Source organism: Schistocerca serialis, chromosome 3, assembly GCF_023864345.2.
Source record: "Schistocerca serialis cubense isolate TAMUIC-IGC-003099 chromosome 3, iqSchSeri2.2, whole genome shotgun sequence".
NCBI lineage: Eukaryota > Metazoa > Arthropoda > Insecta > Orthoptera > Acrididae > Schistocerca > Schistocerca serialis.
In genome coordinates, this window is record NC_064640.1 from 18,654,037 (window position 1) to 18,675,474 (window position 21,438).

The 21,438-nt window shown below is 44.1% G+C and overlaps 1 protein-coding gene across 1 annotated transcript in view; it reads left to right on the top strand.

Annotated features, from left to right (window-relative positions):
- Positions 1-21,438, top strand: part of LOC126469649 (facilitated trehalose transporter Tret1-2 homolog) — a 346,069-nt gene that overhangs the window by 172,980 nt on the left and 151,651 nt on the right. The window contains exon 2 of the mRNA XM_050096773.1: positions 2,632-2,708. Within this exon, the coding sequence (XP_049952730.1) occupies positions 2,652-2,708 (57 nt within the window). The 5' untranslated portion in view covers positions 2,632-2,651. The remainder of the gene's footprint in view (positions 1-2,631; positions 2,709-21,438) is intronic.

Consider the following 21,438-nt stretch of genomic DNA (forward strand, 5'->3'; position numbering starts at 1 on the left):
GTTGCCCCTGCGTGCCATTTCGCTATCTACATCTACATGGTTACTCTGCAATTCACACTAAGTGCCTGGCAGAGGGTTCATCGAAGCATTTTCATATTACTTCTCTACCATTCCACTCTCGAATGGCGCGTGGGAAAAAGGAGCACCTAAATCTTTCCGTTCGAGCTCTGATTTCTCTTATTTTACTACGATGATCATTTCTTCCTACGCAGGTGGGTATCAACAAAATATTTTCGCATTCGGGAGAGAAATTTGGTGATTGAAATTTCGTAAATAGATCTCGCCGCAAAGAAAACCGCCTTTGTTTCAGTGACTGCCACCCCAACTCGCGTATCATATCAGTGACACTCTCACCCCTATTGCGCGATAACACGAAACGAGCTGCCCTTCTTTGCACTTTTTCGATGTCCTCCGTCAATCCTACCTGGTAAGGATCCCACACCGTGCAGCAATATTCCAGAAGAGGACGGACAAGTGTAATGTAGGCTGTCTCTTTAGTGAGTTTGTCGCATCTTCTAAGTGTTTTGCCAACAAAGCGCAGTCTTTATTTCTCCTTCCCCACAATATTATCTGTGGTCATTCCAATTTAAGTTGCTCATAATTGTAATTCCTAAGTATTTAGTCGAATTGACAGCCCTTAGATTTGTGCGATTTATCGTATACTCAAAATTTATCGGATTTCATTTAGTACCCATGTGGATGACCTCGCACTTTTCTTTGTTTAGTGCCAATTGCCACTTTTCGCACCATACAGAAATTCTCTGTAGATCATTTTGTAATTGGAACTGATCGCCTGCTGATTTTACTAGAAGGTAAATTACAGCATCATCTGCAAACAATCTAAGGGGGCTGCTCAGATTGTCACCTAGTTTATTTATGTAAATCAGGAACAGCAGAGGGCCTATGACACTACCTTGCGGAACGCCAGATATCACTTCTGTTCTACTCGATGATTTACCGTCTATCACTACGAACTGTGACCTCTCTGAGAGGAAATCACGAATCCAGTCACTCAACTGAGACGATATTCCATATGCACGCAATTTGATTAATAGTCGCTTGTGAGGAACGATATCGAAAGTCTTCTGGAAATCTAAGAATATGGAATCGATCTGATATCCCTTGTCGACAGCACTCATTACTTCATGGGAATAAAGAGCTAACTGAGTTGCACAAGAACGATATTTTCTGAATCCGTGTTGGTTATGTATCAATAAGTCATTTTCTTCAAGGTGATTCATGATATTTGAGTACAGTATATGCTCCAAAATCCTACTGCAAATTGAGGTCAGTGATATGGGTCTGTAATTCAATGGGTTACACCCATTTCCTTTCTTGAATATTGGTGTGACCTGTGCTACTTTCCCGTCTTCAGGAACAGACCTTTCGTCAACTGAGCGGTTGTATACGATTGCTAAGAAAGACGCTATTGTGTCTGCATACTCTGAAAGGAACCTGATTGGTATACCATCTGGACCGGAAGACTTGCCTTTCTTAAGTGATTTGAGTTGTTTCGCATCACCTAAGATATCTACTTTTGTGTCACTCACGCTAACAGCTGTTCTGGTTTCGAATTCTGGAGTATTTACTTCATCTTCTTTCGTGAAGGAATTCGGTAAACTGTATTTAGTAACTCCGCTTTAGTGGCACCATCATCGGTAACATTTCCATCGCTATCGCGCAGTGACGGTATTGACTGTTTTTTGCCACTGGTGTTCTTTACATACGATCAGAATCTCTGGGTTTTCTACCATATTTTGAGACAATGTTTCATTGTGGAAACTATTAAAAGCATCTCGCATTGACGTCCGCACTAAATTTATAGCTACTGTGAAGCTAAGCCAGTCTTGGGGATTTTGCGTTCTTCTGAATTTGGCATGCTTTTTTCTTTGCGTCTACAACAGTGTTCTAACGTGTTTAGTGTACCATGGTGGATCAGTCCCGTCTCTTAACTTATGCCGTATGAATCTATCTATCGCTGTCGATACTGTATCTTTGAATTTGAGCCATATCTGGTCTACACTTACATAATTAGCTTGGAAGGAATGGAGACTCTCTCTTAGGAAGGCATCAAGCGAATTTTTATCTGCTGTTTTAAATAGATATATTTGCGTTTATTTTTAGTGATTTTGGTTGATATACGGTACTAAACAAAACAGTGAATACTCAGAAGATATGATGTGTTCTAAATAACACGTAACGTGATCTTTCTTTGATGTCCATGCTCCATTTTGTCGAGAAGAAAGTGATTCTGAATATTTGTTAACTGCTGTCAAATTTTCGTTAAACTAAAGATTAGAAAGCAGTGAAAGCACTTCTGGGAATCGTCACTTGTACTCATCTTCTTAAAGCATGGTTTACGATGTCGTTGACATACATTGGCAGGTGAACTTAACGTGATTTAAATGTTAGTCCTCACTGGGAGATACAGTTATCAGGTTCAAGAAAACTTTTCTATCCTTTACGCACCTTAGTAAAAATCTGTAATGCAATAAGTGTTTTACAAACTGCTTCACTGTAACGTTAGTCCTCTAATTGCTATTAAATGGAAAGACTTGCAGGCAGTGACCTAGACCTACGACAAATTGTAAGATGGACACGAATGACATACAGTGGTATTTATGTCCGCAGGGTGCTGTGCAGCAGCCGACATGGATGACAGCGTCATAGTCCCGACAGCGAAGCGATGGAAGGCAGTTGTGGCCCAGGTAACTAACATGTTGTCTTGTTTATCACTGTGCCCTTAAGAAACTCCAACAAAAGTTTAGAATTATTGTCAGTAAGACAGAGGCAGATCATGGCCACAAGATAAGAACCAGTTCTGTAAAACGGTAGGGAACATCAGTGGTGAAAAATTCAAAGGCAGTAAAGGAACTGTTTTATTTGACGAGTGGGGGTACCAAATGTAATTACAGAGCACTGTAAGGAACAATTTGGTTGTCAGTAGTGCTTTTATGTATCACCACAGTGTACCTTGTTCGCCTTGTGTAGAAGCTGAAAGTATTGATGCCACTTCTGCGGAAATCTGAAAGAAAAAAAACGACGCACCGCGAAGGAATTATCCAAATGGGACAGTAGATGAGATTTATGAGTACAGACAAACAAATGATTACAATTTCAAAAAAATTGTGTGATTTATTCAAGAGAAAGATCTTCACAAGCCGACCAGGGTGGTCGAGCGGTTCTATGCGCTACAGTCCGGAACCGCGTGACTGCTACGGTCGCAGGTTCGAATCCTGCCTCGGGCATGGATGTGGGAAGTCCTTAGGTTAGTTAGGTTTAAGTAGTTCTAAGTTCTAGGGGACTGATGACCTCAGATGTTAAGTCCCATAGTGCTCAGAGCCATTTGAGCCATTATCGATCTTCACAAATTGAGAAAGTCAATAATGCTTTAGTCCATCTTTGGCCATTATGCTATCAGTTGGGTTGTTGGACGTCTTCCTGACGGATATCGAGCCAAGTTCTGTCCAATGGATGAGTTAGACCGTCAAAATATCGAGCTGGTTGGAGGGCCCTGTCCACAATGCTCCCAATGTTCTCAGTTTGGGAGAGATACGGCGACACCTTGCTGGTCAGGGTAGGGTTAGGCAAGCACGAAGACAAGCAGTAGAAATTCTAACCGTATGTGGGTGGGCATTATCATCCTGAAATGTAAGCCCAGGATGGTTTGTCGTTAAGGACAACAAAACGGGGTATAGAATATCTTCGGCGTACCGCTGTGCTGTAAGGGTGCAGCGGATGACAGCCAAGGGGTCGAAATAGCAGCCCAGACCATCACTCCCAGCAGTTGGGCCGTATGGCGGACGACAGCCAGGTACTGCTGTCCGGGGCGTCTCCAGACACGACTTCGGGGCTCAGTTTGAAACGGAATTCCATTTGCTAGTGCCTCAGCTAATGAAATACATCATCTTTGTCACAATCATGACATATGCTGTGAATTTTCCACAGGCAATCAACTCCTGCAACTAGGCCACCTAATATACCAACAAAACAATAAGTGTCGACCATCCCACTTCCTATACGTTGACAGTGAACAAGGTTATGACTGTCGAGAATCAGGAGTGATGGTCTGGGGTGCCATTACTTTTCTTAGCAGGCCCCCTCTGGTTGTCATCCGCTGCACCCTAACAGCACAGCGATACGTTGACGATATCCTACTCCCCGTTTTGCTGCACTTCATGGCAAGCCATCCTGGGCTTACATTTCATTAAGATAATGCCTGCCCGCTGTCTACGTGTTTCCCGTATCCTACCTCGACCAGAAAGGTCGCCGGATCTCTCCCCAGTTACGAACGTTTGTAGCATTATGGGCAGGGCCCCCCAATCAGTTCGGGATTTTGAGGATCTAACGCGTCAGTTACACAGAATTTGGCACGATATCCCTCAGGAGGACATCCAATAAATCTATCAATCAATACCGAGCAGAATAATTGCTTGCATAAGGGTCAGAGGTGGCCCAACAAGTTATTTATTTGCTCAATTTGTGAAAGTCTTTCTCTTGAATCATTCAGCCAATTTTTTCTCGAAATTGTAGTCACATGTTTGTCTGTGCATACACATCACATCTATCGAATTCTTTCCCATTCCGATAATTCCTTCGTGGTGTGTCGTGTTTATTTTCTTTCCTTTTTTTCTTACAGTGTACGAAAAAAAGAAAAAAAAACAGAAAATTCATTAACAAGAAATCCAGGATGATACTTTTATACAAACAAGTGCAGCCATTTGGTTAAAAGGGCTGATACATTCATTTCAGTTTTCCAACGTGAGTGGAGATTAACTGCAGTTACGCCTGGCTGAATCCCATAGCAGCCATTTACAGACTTTCCTTTCGTATTTTGTAAATCCTTTGCCGTCTCACATTTTTCGAGCCTTAGAATATACAGGGTGAACGTGAACTCCGCTGACAAAAGTTAGGAGGTTGTTCAGGGATATTTTCTGAGTATTTTAGTATAAGGAGTCCTTAGTCTCCGGTGGTTCATTACAGAGTAATTTACATTTCGTTTGATATATTATCCCTATTGATATCTGTGTCTGTATTGCAATGAAAATAACTGCACTATAGTGAAAATGTCGACGGCAGGAGCTGTGTGTCTTGTTTGGAAGCAAGCTTGTTCCAGTCACTCACGGTTATTGCCGTTGGCAACAGTAATTTCTACTTTAATCTACTCCCTGGAACATGCATTCAGTAATGCTCTTTTCTAACTCGTGTTACGATTTCCGGCAGTGTAAATTGTAATTTTACAAGCATAGATACCAGTGTTTATTGGTTCACTGATGAAGAATTGCTAAAGTTTCGGATGCAGAAGCGGTATGATGCGGTTTCCATCACTACTGAACAGCTCAGCATAGCATCTTTGTGCTGATCTTCAACTGCATTCACTGAACCCTTAAACAATACGTGCATCGGCTGACTCTTCATCAGCAAACACATCCATTTGCTGTGTATCACTGTTAACGTATTACGTGTTTAACACAACTAATACAGCCGTAAAAAAGAACAAGGCAGAATCAAGCAGTACTGAATGGAATCTTGGAGGAGAAGAGTGACTGGGCATTAGCTGTTGTTAACAGCAAGAAGCGAAAGTAAACGGAACAAGTTTGTTACCAAACAAGACACACAGCCGCTGCCATCGATATTTGTACCGTAGTGCGGATGCACTGCCTCGAGGACTGTATTCAGCGTTACCAAGGTATACCGTGTTATACGAGGTGCGGCTAGAAAAAAACCGGACTGATGCTGGAAAAAACATTTATTTACAATTATTTACAATTTCATGTTATCTCCTTCAATGTACTCTCCTCCTCGGTCTCTACACCGCTCCATACGAATTTTCCACTGTTCATAGCAATGCTGCAGATCATTTTCGGTAAGTCCATACATTACTTCCGTCGCTTTTTCTCTTACTGCTTCAACAGTCTCAAATCTAGTTCCTTTCAAAGCTGACTTGACTTTAGGGAAAAGGAAAAAGTCACAGGGGGCCAAATCAGGTGAGTAGGGTGGATGATCTAAGATGGAAATGTTGTGTTTTGCCAAAAACGTCTTCACTGACAACGCACTGTGAGCTGGGGCATTGTCTTGGTGAAGGATCCATGACTTTTTTCTCCACAAATCGTTCCGTTTTCTCCGTACTCGCTCACGTAGGGTAGCCAGGACGCTAATGTAGTAATGCTGATTCACTGTTTGTCCCTCTGGTATCCAATCAATGTGCACAATCCCTTTGATGTCAAAAAAAAAAATCATCATTGCCTTGAATTTCGATTTTGACATTTGTGCTTTTTTTTGTCGTGGAGAACCAGGAGTTTTCCAATGCATCGACTGGCGTTTAGTTTCGGGATCGTAAGTAAAAAACCACGATTCATCGCAAGTAATAACATTTTGTAAGAAGGTAGGATCACTTTCAATGTTTTCCAGGATGTCAGAACAAATCATTCTTCGGCGTTCCTTCTGTTCAATTGTGAGACACTTTGGAACCATTTTTGAACACACTTTGTTCATGTTGAAACTTTCATGAAGAATCTGCCTAACACTTTCCTTGTCAACTCCTGTTAACTCAGACACTGCTCTGATTGTTAAACGGCGATCTTGTCGAACAAGTTTACCGATTTTTTCAATGTTTGCATCAGTTTTTGCTGACAATGGTCTGCCAGTGCGAGTGTCATCACTGGTGTCTTCGCGGCCATCTTTAAATCGTTTAAACCACTTAAACACTTGTGTTTGCGATAAACAATCATCGCCGTACACTTGTTGTAACATTACAAACGTTTCACTTGCAGATTTTCCTGGTTTGAAACAAAATTTGATGTTAACACGCTGTTCTTTCTGTACACTCAACATTTTCCGACGCACAGACAAAACGTCAACTACTTAAAACAGACGCCACGGGCAGACTGAGTGCAGGAGGCAGATGAAACTCGAGCAGTAGGCGGAGCGAGAGTCACGTGACAGGCCACGTGACTTTCAGCCTTATTGCATTCGTTTTATTGTTTCACCAGTACTAGTCCGGTTTTTTTCTAGCCACACCTCGTATATGAGGGGTTATTGAGTTAGTGATTCATTTGCCACGGTCATCGGAGATCAGATGGCGCTCATACTGCTTATGTGTGCAACCTGTATTATGACTCTGCAGGCAGTAAGTGGGATGACTTTAGAGGGGAAGAGTGTTTGTAACTTTCATTCTAGGTTACAACCATACCACACGGACAACTAGGTACTCATGTTGAACAGCTTCAGCCATTGAGCGGGGCCGCATTGTGCACCTACGGGGCGCAACGTATCGATGGCGTGTCGCTGCTTTCAGCATTGATCTTTGGAACGCTCCTTTGGACCAGGTTCTGGACTTGCACGTAGTACAGACGCACGCCTAGACCGACGCATTGTGCGAGCAGCAGTGGCTAACTAAACATCATCCAGGAGAGAAATCTGGTCACATGTTGCAGCTACATGTCATCAGAGACCATTGTTCGGATCACGTGTGCCTCTGGCCAGGTTACGACTAACACCACGACGCCGGCAAGCATAGCTACTCTGGTATCGTGAAAGAACTGACTGCAGAGTGGAGTGGAACTCTGTTGTCTTCGGTGATGAGAGTAAATTCTGTATGTGTACTAGTGATGAACGTAGACGCGGTAAGCTGCCTATTCCAGACTGCATTCGCTCACGACACGCAGATTTCACGCTGTAGATCTCCATCAGCTACATCTCACGGTCGCGTTTAGTGTATCTCCGGGGTAAAGCAGTCATTGCCCGCTGCATTGCACATGCTGTTATTCCCGTGCTGCTGTCATTTCCTAGACGGGGAAATGATGTGGTTTTTTTTTTCATTAGATCAATGCACGTCCACATTGGCTGCTGGAACGCAACGTGCTCTGCCCTTCTTGGTGTAAAAAAAACTGCCTTGTCCAGCAGTATCACCAGATCTCTCGTCAATTTAACACGTATCGGGAGTGATGAAGCGGAAACATACCTGTTCTCCAGGGCTTGCAAGAACCATTGCCGAACTGCAAGAAAAGGCGCAGGATGCTTACAAGGGAACCTCCCCATCGCACCCCCCTCAGATTTAGTTATAAGTTGGCAAAGTGGATAGGCCTTGAAAAATTGAACACAAATCAATCGAGAAAACAGGAAGAAGTTGTGTGGAACAGTGAAAAAAATTAGTAAAATGTACAAACTGAGTAGTCCATGCGCAAGATAGGCAACATCAAGGAGAATGTGAGCTCAGGAGCGCCGTGGTCCCGTGGTTAGCTTGAGTAGCTGCAGAACGAGAGGTCCTTGGTTCACGTCTTCCCTCGCCTGAAAATTTTACTTTCTTTATTTTCGCAAAGTTATGATCTGTCAGTTCGTTCATTGACGTCTCTGTTCACTGCAATAAGTTTTGTGTCTGTGTTTTGCGACCGCACCGCAAAACCGTGCGATTCGTAGACGAAAGGACGTGCCTCTCCAATGGGAACCGAAAACATTTGACAGCAAGGTCATAGGTCAACCGATTCCTCCACGGGAAAACAAGTCTGATATATTCTATACGACACTGATGACGGCATGTGCGTCACATGACAGGATTATGTTGTCGACCCACCTAACTTGTACACTTGGCGAATGGGTAAAAACATTCTTCTACCTTGCCCGATTTAGGTTTTCTTGTGGATGTGATAATCACTCCCAAAAAAGTGATGAAAACATAAGAGTTTGTCACATAAACTGAAAATAAAAAATTAAACTTTTCACTCGAGGGATGACTTGAACCTAGGACCTCTCGTTCCGTAGCTGCTCTCGCTAAGCACGGGACCACGGCGCTCCTTGACCCCCAGTCTCCCTGATGTTGCATATCTTCGCATGGACTACTCAGTTTGTATATTTTACTAATTTTTTTCATAGTTCCACACAACTTCTTCCTGTTTTCTCGATTGATCTGTGTTCAGTTTTTCAAGGCCTATCCACTGTGCCAACTTATAACCAAATCTGAGGGGGGTGCAATGGGGAGGTTCCCTTGTTAGGACAATCTACTGCAGGCTGCCATTCGTTACCTTTATGTTCGTTGGTCTGCGAGAATACACGCCTGTGTTATTGCCAGAAGTGAAAAGGGGGGGGGGGGGCAAGAGTGGGAACCCTATGTACTAACGTGACTGTTTGGACAGCTTGTACTGTGATACGTGTGTTTTTTTGGTCTGATTTGTTATCATATACTCCTAGAATGATGAGCTACCTGTCGCGTCATTCGTCAATAAACAGACCTTGTCCTTGACGGTGCTGCATTTTTTTTTTCGGCAGTATGTTTTCAGTGCGGTATGAATACGAACATAAATGGAAGTAATAAATCAAACTAAATCCAATTACTCCCTAACAAGCCGCAGCAGAGCATTGATTCTTCACATGAAAATTCTCAGAAAATATCCCCGAACAATCTCTAAAGTTTTGTTGGTGAACTTCGGGGTTCACGCTGTATGACGTTTGCCATTCATTTATGGCAAAATTATTCGGTTTACTCTACAGAAAACTGCGCTACCTAGAGATCTGCTGCAATTTGGCTGTATAATTATTGTAACTGATAAATAATTTACTTTACAACTGGTGAAAATTACAACATACAGAAAGGATGTACTGAAAAAATGAAGTGATATTTAGAGCTCTGTGTCAGCAACAAATCTATTCGACTGCAAAGGGGGCAGCATAGCGTACAAGTAGTAGTGGCCGAAGTATGACAGCTACATTGTCGTGCAGCAAAACAGAGAAACATCAAGTGTGTCTCTGGGGCATCATTGGATGCAATATCAAGTTTCAACTCCTACGTATAGAGAGCAATATGGACAGTAACAGGTACACTGGAGAGGTTTCAAAGCTCGAGACACTACCCTTCATTCAGACAACACAGCATTTCACACGGTCACTTGTAGCGAGGTAAGTGCAAACCTTTTCCATAGCTCCCTTGACTTTCACCTTGTTCGTCGCTGTCCTCCAGCATCCACTGTTGATTCTTTGTGGTTGGTGATTAGTTCGTTTTAGAGAAAGATGAGGAAGGAAACCGGCCATGCCCTTTCATGGTGTCACGTAGAAGAAGATGTAATTAGATGAATGACGAACACTAACTTCACTTAACGAAGGTTTATTCAGCACTTGCACATACAAGAGCGCGGAGAGAACTGCCTCCTGCCAGAACACATAGGTATATATACAGTTACAGAACATTCTAGTAGTATGATTCTTGACGTTTGTGGATACTTCTCGAATGTACTCGAACCGAATATAGAATTTAAAATGTTCAGTGCAGGTGAGTTTCGAACTCACGACCCTATGCAACAGTCTAATATCATAACCAATACACCACTATGACTGTGCTACTCAGTTTCATATGCGACGTTGCTCCCTCCTTAAGAGAACAGCGTCTTGGCGTTACGTCCTCCTAGTCCGGGAACGAGTCATCGGTCCTGCATACTCCGTCTCCCAATGACTGATGTTCGCCCTGGCGGTGATCTTCTTAGAACTTCCTTTGCCGCCACGCTCTTCGTCACCTTCCCGCTTGTTGTTGCCTGTCGCTGGAGCTTCTAATTTACCCTCGGTTGCAGGATCCTTATAGGGCTTCATTCGAAGGACATGGACCATATCTCTGATCTTTCGTCGTCTTGTGTCGGGGTCGAAATTTTCAACTACGTAAGTAACATCAGACAACTGTTTTACGACCTTATAAGTAGTGCTTGAGGATCTTCTCAGAGAGAGACAGGAGTGAAGATCCAGACGAAGTCACCAGGCTGGTAGACAACAGGGCGGTGGTTCGCGTCGTACCTTCGGCGATCGTTTTCTTGAGCCTGCAGCGTTCGAAGTCGAGCTAACTGCCTAGCTTCCTCAGCTCTTGTTAACACCTGGCCGATGCAGTCGTCGACCACGTCTTCAGGATGTAACGGAAGCACAGTGTCCATCGTCGTAGTCGCCTCACGTCCATGCACCAGGAAAAATGGCGTAAATCCTGTGGTGTCTGTTTGGCGGTGTTGTAGGCAAACGTCACGAAAGGTATCACCTCATCCCAGTTCCTCTGCTCGAGTGCGAGAGGCACTGGGATCGATACCCAGCGTCTCCACCAGAATAATGTCACGTAGAAGAAGATGTAATTAGATGAATGACGAACACTAACTTCACTTAACGAAGGTTTATTCAGCACTTGCACATACAAGAGTTCGGAGCGAACTGCCTCTGGCCAGGACATATACGGTATATATACAGTTACAGAACATTCAGTACAATGATTCTTGACATTTTTGGATACTTCTAGAATGTACTCGAACCGAATATAGAAATTAAAATTTTACAGTTCAGGGGAGTTTTGAACTCGCGACCCTCGATGCAACAGTCTCGTACCGTAACTACTACACCACGTTAACATTGGTACTCAAGTTCTTCTGCGACAATAGGAACCTTCCCGGCAATTGCCTGGAGCAATTTAGGGAAATCACGGTAAACTTGAATCAGGATGGCCGGACACTGTTTTGAACTGTCGTCCTCCCGAATGCAAATCCAATGTGCTAACCACTGCGCCACCTCGCTCGGTAATTCTTTGTGGCCTCGGACGCAAATCGTGTGGAAAGAGATTCCACAGTAACTTGTAGAGGTCAATTTTTAATCCTGTCTATTACATGTCAACAATGAACGACATTTGTATAACCTCAGTTTTCTATTGTCATGCAAATAATTTCTGATACAAAATAGGCTACATTTCAATAAAATGTATCCATCTTGGTGGTGGAATTTTCAAACCATTCGATACTCATAGTGGAGGGCAACGTAACCGAATGACGACAGGTTGAACTCCATTGCAGTTCGACTGCAGCAAGAAATCCAGGCAAAGGCAACTACCTCAATTGCTAAAGTTCTTCTCTATTATTCCTTATAATCACATCTAGCCAGTTACAATGGTTCAAATGGCTCTGAGCACTATGGGACTTAACATCTGTGGTCATCAGTCCCCTAGAACTTAGAACTACTTAAACCTAACTAACCTAAGGACATCACACACATCCATGCCCGAGGCAGGATTCGAACCTGCGACCGTAGCAGTCGCGCGGTTCCGGACTGAGCGCCTAGGACCGCTAGACCACCGCGGCCGGCTAGCCAGTTACAGTTCGCAGGACTATTTCCAAGTGTCTTGGTCAGAATATTCAAGCAGAACATGAAGTATATTTGGTAGTGCCACAGCTAATCAAATACGACGTGCATTCAAGTTCTAAGGCCTCCGATTTTTTTCCTCCGGACTGGAAAGAGATAGAAACATGCGCATTCTTTTAAAATGATTCCGCGTTCATTGCCAACACGGCAGATGGAATACGGCAGATGGAATTTTACCGACAGCGGCGAGAATGAGAACTGTTTTAAACACTTAAAATGGCGACGTTTTCCTTACTTGAACAGCGTGCAATCATTCATTTTCTGAATTTACATGGTGTGAAACCAATTGAAATTCATCGACAGTTGAAGGAGACATGTGGTGATGGAGTTATGGATGTGTCGAAAGTGCGTTCGTGGGTGCGACAGTTTAATGAAGGCAGAACATCGTGTGACAACAAACCGAAACAACCTCGGGCTCGCACAAGCCGGTCTGACGACATGATCGAGAAAGTGGAGAGAATTGTTTTGGGGGATCGCCGAATGACTGTTGAACAGATCGCCTCCAGAGTTGGCATTTCTGTGGGTTCTGTGCACGCAATCCTGCATGACGACCTGAAAATGCGAAAAGTGTCATCCAGGTGGGTGCCACGAATGCTGACGGACGACCACACGGCTGCCCATGTGGCATGTTGCCAAGCAAAGTTGACGCGCAACGACAGCATGAATGGGACTTTCTTTTCGTCGGTTGTGACAATGGATGAGACGTGGATGCCATTTTTCAATCCAGAAACAAAGCGCCAGTCAGCTCAATGGAAGCACACAGATTCACCGCCACCAAAAAAATTTCGGGTAACAGCCAGTGCTGAAAAAATGATGGTGTCCATGTTCTGGGACAGCGAGGGCGTAATCCTTACCCATTACGTTCCAAAGGGCACTACGGTAACAGGTGCATCCTACGAAAATGTTTTGAAGAACAAATTCCTTCCTGCACTGCAACAAAAACATCCGGGAAGGGCTGCGCGTGTGCTGTTTCACCAAGACAACGCACCCGCACATCGAGCTAACGTTACGCAGCAGTTTCTTCGTGATAACAACTTTGAAGTGATTCCTCATGCTCCCTACTCACCTGACCTGGCTCCTAGTGACTTTTGGCTTTTTCCAACAATGAAAGACACTCTCCGTGGCCGCACATTCACCAGCCGTGCTGCTATTGCCTCAGCGATTTTCCAGTGGTCAAAACAGACTCCTAAAGAAGCATTCGCCGCTGCCCTGTAATCATGGCGTCAGCGTTGTGAAAAATGTGTACATCTGCAGGGCGATTACGTCGAGAAGTAACGCCAGTATCATCGATTTCGGGTGAGTAGTTAATTAGAAAAAACATCGGAGGCCTTAGAACTTGAATGCACCTCGTAGATGATCGTTGTCACAAGCATCACAGATGCCTTGAATTTTCTACAGATGAACAGCTTTGGAACCTAGGCCTCCTGCTACGCCAACAACACAACAAAGGTCGATCGTCCCTCTTCTTACACGTAGGTAATGGACAAGGCTATGACTGTATGCATTTTCGGTCAAGTGCATCCGCCTAATTGCATCCTTTCTGACTAACGGATCATCCTCTATAAAAATAAATAACACCCACCCTTGCATTGTCCACAAAACTGCTGGCATGCCCCAAGGTTCCGTCCAATCACCTCTCTTTCATTTCCCAGAAACAGGTGACATCCCAACACCCTTCCTTCTCATGTACCTACTCCAGTTTGCTGACGACACCACTTTCTTGCTCTTCCACACAACCCACCATTCTCACCAACGATCCCTTCACTTTCTGTTGTAACCTTTGATATCGGTCCATCGGCCATGCAAAATCGTAGCCAATAATTACGGGAAAGAAACGTCTATAGTTTCTACTAAAAATCTTTAGCCAACAGTCTACAAATGTTCATGCCACCTAATCAAAACGCTAAAATACATAGGACTAACACTTAGTCAGACCTGCTTGGGATCTCCATCTAATAGCTATTCAAAAGAGAGTCCACAATATACTGACATGACTTCCAATACCAATCGTCCTAAAACAGGGGCTAAATCCGACTACAATCATCAAGACATCCAAGAGCGTCATCTCCCCTATCCTCACTTATGCAAATATAACAAGGACCTCGGCTCTTCCTAGGGCCCACCATTCGCTCCAAATACTTAAATGACATGCATGCCACCTCATTTTCTGTATACGGCCACCCGCCAATATCCTGTGCCCCATCTTAAATACGTAGAACATTTCCACTATCTATGTCTCCCATCAACGTGAGTCATAATATTCTAGCGTAATCCCCAACGCTGAGAGCCTTAGTCCGAAGCCACACCTCCATGAGCATACCCTATCTTTCTTTTATCCCCAAACACTCCATATTCTTTCACAGGACAATTATAACTTACCCCTCGCCCACACCATTTAATAATTCCTAACATATATTCATCCTACTAATTGTAGCCTACCCCATCTGTCCCAATCCAGAGGCTCCAAACCACGTTCTTCGTACCCGTATGAAACGTGCTTCACTACCAACATTCTACAAGTCAACAATCAGTTGCTCCCTCCAAGTGAACCACACATCCTTTTTCATATACCTTCCTCTCTGCTACCTTCGACACACGAGCCATTTATCAACGTTTATCAGGATTCACTACCATCACTAACGTCATCACTGAGCAGAAAAACGTTCATCACCAAGTTCACGGCATGTAAACTACTTAAAAAATGTGAATCCACGCTTTCTTGGCTAGTTGCACTGATCCACCCACAGGCACGAAACCTGGCATGACAAAGGAGAATGTTCTATCAGCATTTACGTGTAGCGTAAAAAACAAAAAGTCAGAAAAATTAATTTGTATTTTTCAATTATACAATCTTGATTAAGAATCTCTTACACAGTACCGGTAGTCAAGATTTTTTTTTTTTCGTAGTGAAGACTGGATTTTTGTGTGCAATATAGACTGTCCAATCACATTAATGTGACCACCTGTCACAAGCTTGAATAACCACCTCTCGCAGCGCGAGATGTGTAAGAAGTGGGAGCCGAGGTTCTGGAAGATGCCGACAAGGATATGGAGCCATGCTGAATCCAGTGCCGTGTCAAGCTGTGCTACGTCCACCCATAGCGCGAACAGCCCGATCGAAATGGTCCCGCAGATTCTCGATTCGATTTAAATCCGGGGAGTTTGGTGGCCGGGGCAGTAAGGTAAACTCATACAGGCGCTCTTCGAACCACGCACGTACACTGCGACCTGCGGGATACGTCGCATTGTCCTGCTGTTAGATGCCATCGTGCCGAGGAAAAACAAACTGCGTGTCGGGATGGCCATCGTCCACAGGGATAGAACCATATTTGTGCCTTCCACAACCACAACGCTCCATCCTCCGGCCTAGACCCTACCGACGACTGTTCCACGATGTTTGCGTTCTACGTTTCGCGCCGTACGCGCCAATGGCCATCTATCCGATGTAGTACAAAACGTGATTCATCTGAAAAGGACACCTGTCGCCATTCTGGTTGCGGTATTGGCGTGCAAATTCCAGCCTTCGTCGCTGATCAACAGCAATCAGCAGGGGTGCGTGACCCAGGTGCTTGCTGCGGAGGCTCACAGGCAGCAACGCTCGGTGAACAGCCGTTGAGAAGACACTGTTAGTAGGTCCTCGGCTCCTCTGGGCGCTCTGTCGCTCAACAGGTGCACGTCTACTCGCCCGTGCTCATCCCCGCAGCCGTCGCTCACCCCTGTTATCTACGGCCCGTAGTGCACCACAGCAGCCTCTTTGGATAGCGCCACTCTGCCATGCATGGCACACTTTAACTACGGTGCCACGTGAACAGTTTACAGACTTAACCGTTTCGGAAATGCTTCCGCTCTTAACCCGAAAGCCGATGATCATACCCTTTTGGACACCAGATAAATCGCTCCAATTCCTCATTACGAAAACGACTGCACTTTTTTCCGCGTCCCCCATTCCCCCCCCCCCCCCCCCTCCGACACGCTTTGTATAGCCTCCACTGCTAGTGCTGTCACTTACCGTCTGTGAACTGTGAATGGTTACTGCACGTTGACGTCGAACATAGGTGGTGGTCAAATTAATGTGACTGGACCGTGTATAGCTAGAAACAAGAGACGTGCATTTTTTATAAAAATAACTATTAGGTGTGTTAATTAGCATATATTTCGTGAATTTTATATTATATGCCGTAGGTATTCGAACTGAATGGAAAAAACGGAAAAAAATGGCTCTGAGCACTATGGGACTTAGCATCTGAGGTCATCAGTCCCTAGAACTTAGAACTACTTAAACCTAACTAACCTAAGGACATCACACACATCCATGCCCGAGGCAGTATTCGAACCTGCGACCGTAGCGGTCCCGCGGTTCCAGACTGAAGCGCCTAGAACCGCTCGGCCACTTCGGCCGGCTAAACGGAAAAAGTAATGACCAAAACGAGCCTCGATCCGGCGATTACCAGTCTCATGCGCCTTGTGTATTCTACACTTCATGGAAACCTCTCGTACAATATTTAATTCTACCTGGAATCGAACCCAAGCCCCGCACACAGCGAGCGAGCGCTCTACCAGAGAGCCACACTTCTTGTCGAAATATATTTACCTTCTGTTACCATATTAAACACGGTCGGAAAACTTCAAAGTCCATTTTATCTAAAATTTTTGAGAGCTGCATCAAACTGCTTTGGGAAAGGTATATTTGAGTTCTGAACTTCACGTGTCGTAAATATAAAAAATTATGGAAATCCGACTGTCGTGTCGTCCCCTTGTTAAATCGTGCAGCCACTGTCACTTTACGGCAGGAAAGGCTGTCAGTTTGGCAAGTTGCCCGCCGAATCGGCGTGGACCACAATGTCTCCGTTTAAACAATCAGCTACCGTCGTGAGAGTCAAATCATTGATTACCTCCCTCTTAGTAGACACCTCAGCTACCTATAGATTTCGGGTTCTGTGTACCCTGATGAGAATGTAACATAACTAAGCACTGTCTTTTTGAGCAAATGGGAGAACTCTGTCGACCCTGAAGGTACGAAACCGATTCTACCCGATTAATCTGACCTCAAGACGATCATTACGAACAACAGTATAAACTCAAGCACCGTAGTGAGCGAAAGAAATAGGTAAGGCAGAGCCTGAAACGGAACCTGAATCAACGGCGTATTGTTCTCTTCACTGACAAGTACAGGATTTGTAGCACTGCGACTTATAGATTTCCACGAGTTTAGCAAGGAGTTTTCCTCTGTATCATACACGGTTGTCGGACAACTCTCGTGGCTGTCGAAGATAATGTGAGGACTGCGCAATATCGAGACAGGATCCTCCAAATTGCTGTCCAACATTTCGGCAATGGGCTTTCTTTCGAGACTATAACGCACGAGCATACTACGCCCACCTCGTAAACACGTTTCTCCAGGACGCAAAAATCAACCGAATGAAGTAGTATGTGGTATCTGCTGACACTAATCAGACGAAGCGTTCTAGCGACCAGTTAAAACTCGCACAGCATCGTCCAAGAGCCCTCCTTACTTATTGGATAACCCACACGAGGGCCGCCGTCGAAGAGTGGGATGGGCTTTAGCAACAGCTACTCGACTATTGGAATGACAGCGAGGATCCTGTCACAGATTTGCCCTTTGTAACAGGCTACCTTAGGTAATTCTATCGTCTCTATTTTACAGTTAAGTTATTTCCTTTTGTTGATCAGGCTCATAGTTTTCGTTTCCTGTTCTCCCTGAATTGAAGCTCACACGTTCACTGACATGCGGGTTGTGTAAAACTTTATTTCAGCAGTTTATACACTATCTGATAAAAACTATTAGAACACGTATTAGTGGACATTAATATGCAGTGTGTCCACCCTTCGCTTTTATAACGCCTTGAACTTTGCTGGGGACACTTTCTATGAGGTGTCTCAATGTCCCAGGAGGAAAGGGAAGACAGCCCATTCTTACAGAAGAGCCGAAACCAGAGAAGGTAATGAAGTTGGACGCTGGGATCTGGAGCGATGTCTACGACCTAGCTCATCACAGAAGTATTCTACTGGGTTCAAGTAAGGGTTTTGGGCAGGCTGGTCCATTTCAGGAAAGTTATTGTCCACAAACCATTGCTTTACATATGCTGCTTTATGATTGGGGGCATTATCAAGCTGATACAATCAACGCATCCGAAATGTCCATCTGTTGTATGCAGTACACAGTGCTGTAAAATGTCATGGTATTCACCCGGATTTTGCATTTTCTTAAGCGTAGTAAGGGGACCCCACCCTAACTACGAAAAACATCCCCGTACCGTAACACCGCCTCCCCTGTACTTCACTATTGTCACTACATATGACGACAGGTACCATTCTCCAGGCGTGATTCATGGCCCCAAACGACTCGTTTCCAGTCATACACTGCCCACCGGCGTCGCTCTTCACACCAACTCGAGTGTCGCTCAGCGCTGACCACAGAAATCTGTCGCTTGTGAGGAGCTTCGCGGCCAGTGTATCCCATGCTTTTTAACTCCCTACGCACAGTCAATATGTTAACTGAACTGCAGGTAGCACTTTGGAACTCACCAATGATTCCTTCCGTCGATCTCGTGCGATTTTTTATAAATACCCCTTGTAATGCTGGACGGTCCCTGTCCGCCTGTACATGAGATCTGCCTGGCCTCGGTTTAGCTGTGGTTTTCATTTCATAATCACATCATCAACAGTCCCCCTGGGCAGCTTTAGAAAGGCTGATATTTTTTACTCAGATGACATCCAATGACTAGTCTACGTACCAACTCACAGAGTTCTGCTGACAGACTGATTCTGCTATTCTTGCTTCTCTAATGACAAAACAATAACCCCGCCTCCTGTCATATCTTCGGGTCCACCTTGTAAGTAGGCTATTTAGGTTTTTATGTTGGTAACGTCACGTAGCGCTCTGTATGAAAATCACTAGCTGTGCTGTGTGCAGTCTGTGGCTGGTTGGCATTGTTGGAATATTCGCTATTGTAGTGTTGGGCAGCTGGATGTGAACAGCACGTAGCGTTGCGCAGTTGGAGGTGAGCCGCCAGCAGTGGTGGATGAGGGGAGAGAGATGGCAGAATTTTGAGAGCGGACGATCTGGACGTGTGTCCATTAGAAAGGGTAAATCTGTAATATTGGATATCATGAACTGATATATATATATGATGACTTTTGAACACTATTAAGGTAAATACATTGTTTGTTCTCTATCAAAATCTTTCATTTGCTAACTATGCCTATCAGTAGTTAGTGCCTTCAGTAGTTAGAATCTTTTATTCGGCTGGCAGTATTGGCGCACACTGTATGGCAGTAGTTTGAGTAACGAAGATTTTTGTAAGGTAAGTGATTCATGAAAGGTATAGGTTATTGTTAGTCAGGGCCATTCTTTTGTAGGGATTATTGAAAGTCAGATTGCATTGCGCTAAAAATATTGTGTGTCAGTTTAGTGATGATCAGAATAAGTAAAGAGAGAAATGTCTGAGTACGTTCAGTTCTGCTCAGCTGTTTGGAAATCAAATAACATAAGGGGTTAACCAGTACAGTAATTGATAAATTTTTCTAAGGGGATGCTTCAACCTCTCGTGATGTATACTCGTCAGTCTTGCATTACATAGGGATTTACGGGCAACACTTATCAGACAGTGTGTAATCACCGTTTATCCTCAGAAATGTATATATTCGTTTCGTTTGTGAACAAAAGGCTGAAAAGTGTTATCTTGGTTGTTACCAGTCCAGTCGCAACGGGAGGAACGTAAATACTAAATAAACAAATAAATAAAAGTCGCCCTAAAGTCATGTGTTTAGTGCTAAGCTGCTGCTCTCTACTGCGCACACTCGATATCACACACATGGCTCCTCTGGTCAGTGCTTGCCTTCCTATTGAAGGGACTGTGTACTCGCTGGCGGATTACCTTGGCAGAGGGCCCGGTTCGGAGTGGATTACGCTTCGGAGTGACTTGTGTTAGCGTTTGACAACTGGTCTGCCTTGGATACTGTTTGTAGAGTACTTTTCCGTGCGTCGTTATCGAGTTTAATAAACCAGGGCGTAGGATCGGCGGAAAAAAAAGTCGTCTCGTTTACTGTGTAATGTAAGTCCTGTATAGCCAAATGTTGTTTACGAGTCGCGTCTTCTTATACTTATACAGGCACAAGAAAAGTGAGTGGTAGAGAACTAGAAGCGCTTATCTTACAGAAGATGCTCTGATGTCATGTTTTTTTTTACCATGATCTGGGTTATATTCGACGTCCTAGACAGCGGCTACGAGCTGTTACCAGGTGAAGAATCGCTAAGAACGTATCAAAATGAGATAAATATGAACAAATCACTCCTTAGTTTGGAATCGACTGGTCATTGTGAAAGATTCTTAGGACTCTGTTGCGTTATTCAATCCTCCATAATACACGAAAATCAGGGAGAAATGAAATTATTATAAGGCGTCGCCATGAGAGGCTCTCCTGTACAGAGCTCGAGCTTCCTACGGCTTTCACCGGTCGGTTGTCCACGTACAACGGATGCTGGCGCATCCAAAAAAAGATAACGGTGTCAGCGGTCATATACTCTCACAAGCAGCGGCCGACGTCACAATCTCGTTCCTCCGGTTCGGCCGTTCAGATGTCGCAACAGCCTCGTAGGTACCTGACCACTTGAGCCCACGCAGGAAAAACACACGTTCTGGAGATAGTGAAGCTAGTCTGCATCTTCTCCTCTCATCATGATATGGCTCTCCTATGGTACCCACAACCAACCATCAAAAAGAGATAGGATGATCCCAAGTTAAATGTTGTATTGCTTTGCTTATCAAGTCTGGGTATTATACTCTGAAATGTCTGACACTCAGTATACATCAGTTTTCGATCACTTTTCTCTCTCTCTCTCTCTTTCTGGCAATTCGAACTTCTTCTTTGTAGAAGCTCTGAATAATTTAATTAATTATCAGACCTATAAAACTGGCTGCGTGATTTGATTGGAAACTCGTAAGGAGGCAATTGTACATCCCTAAAATAGGGCTAAGTCTAGCAGAGCCAAGAAATTCTAAGTTGATAAACACTTTATTTACAACATCTGAAGCGTTATGTAAGCAAGAAACTACGCACCAAAGTCACAATATCACAAGAAATCAACATGTCGGCTCTGTCACGTTTACCGTTCAATTTCCGCGTTTTTGAAACATTTCTGCAAGAAAATTTTTGGAAGACTGTTCCCGAAAAGACGACGTCTATTACTATTATAACTTATTTAATAAATACAGTCGTGATGACATTTAAGTTGTTATTTTTCATTTTTTATTTTTTAGACGACCAGTT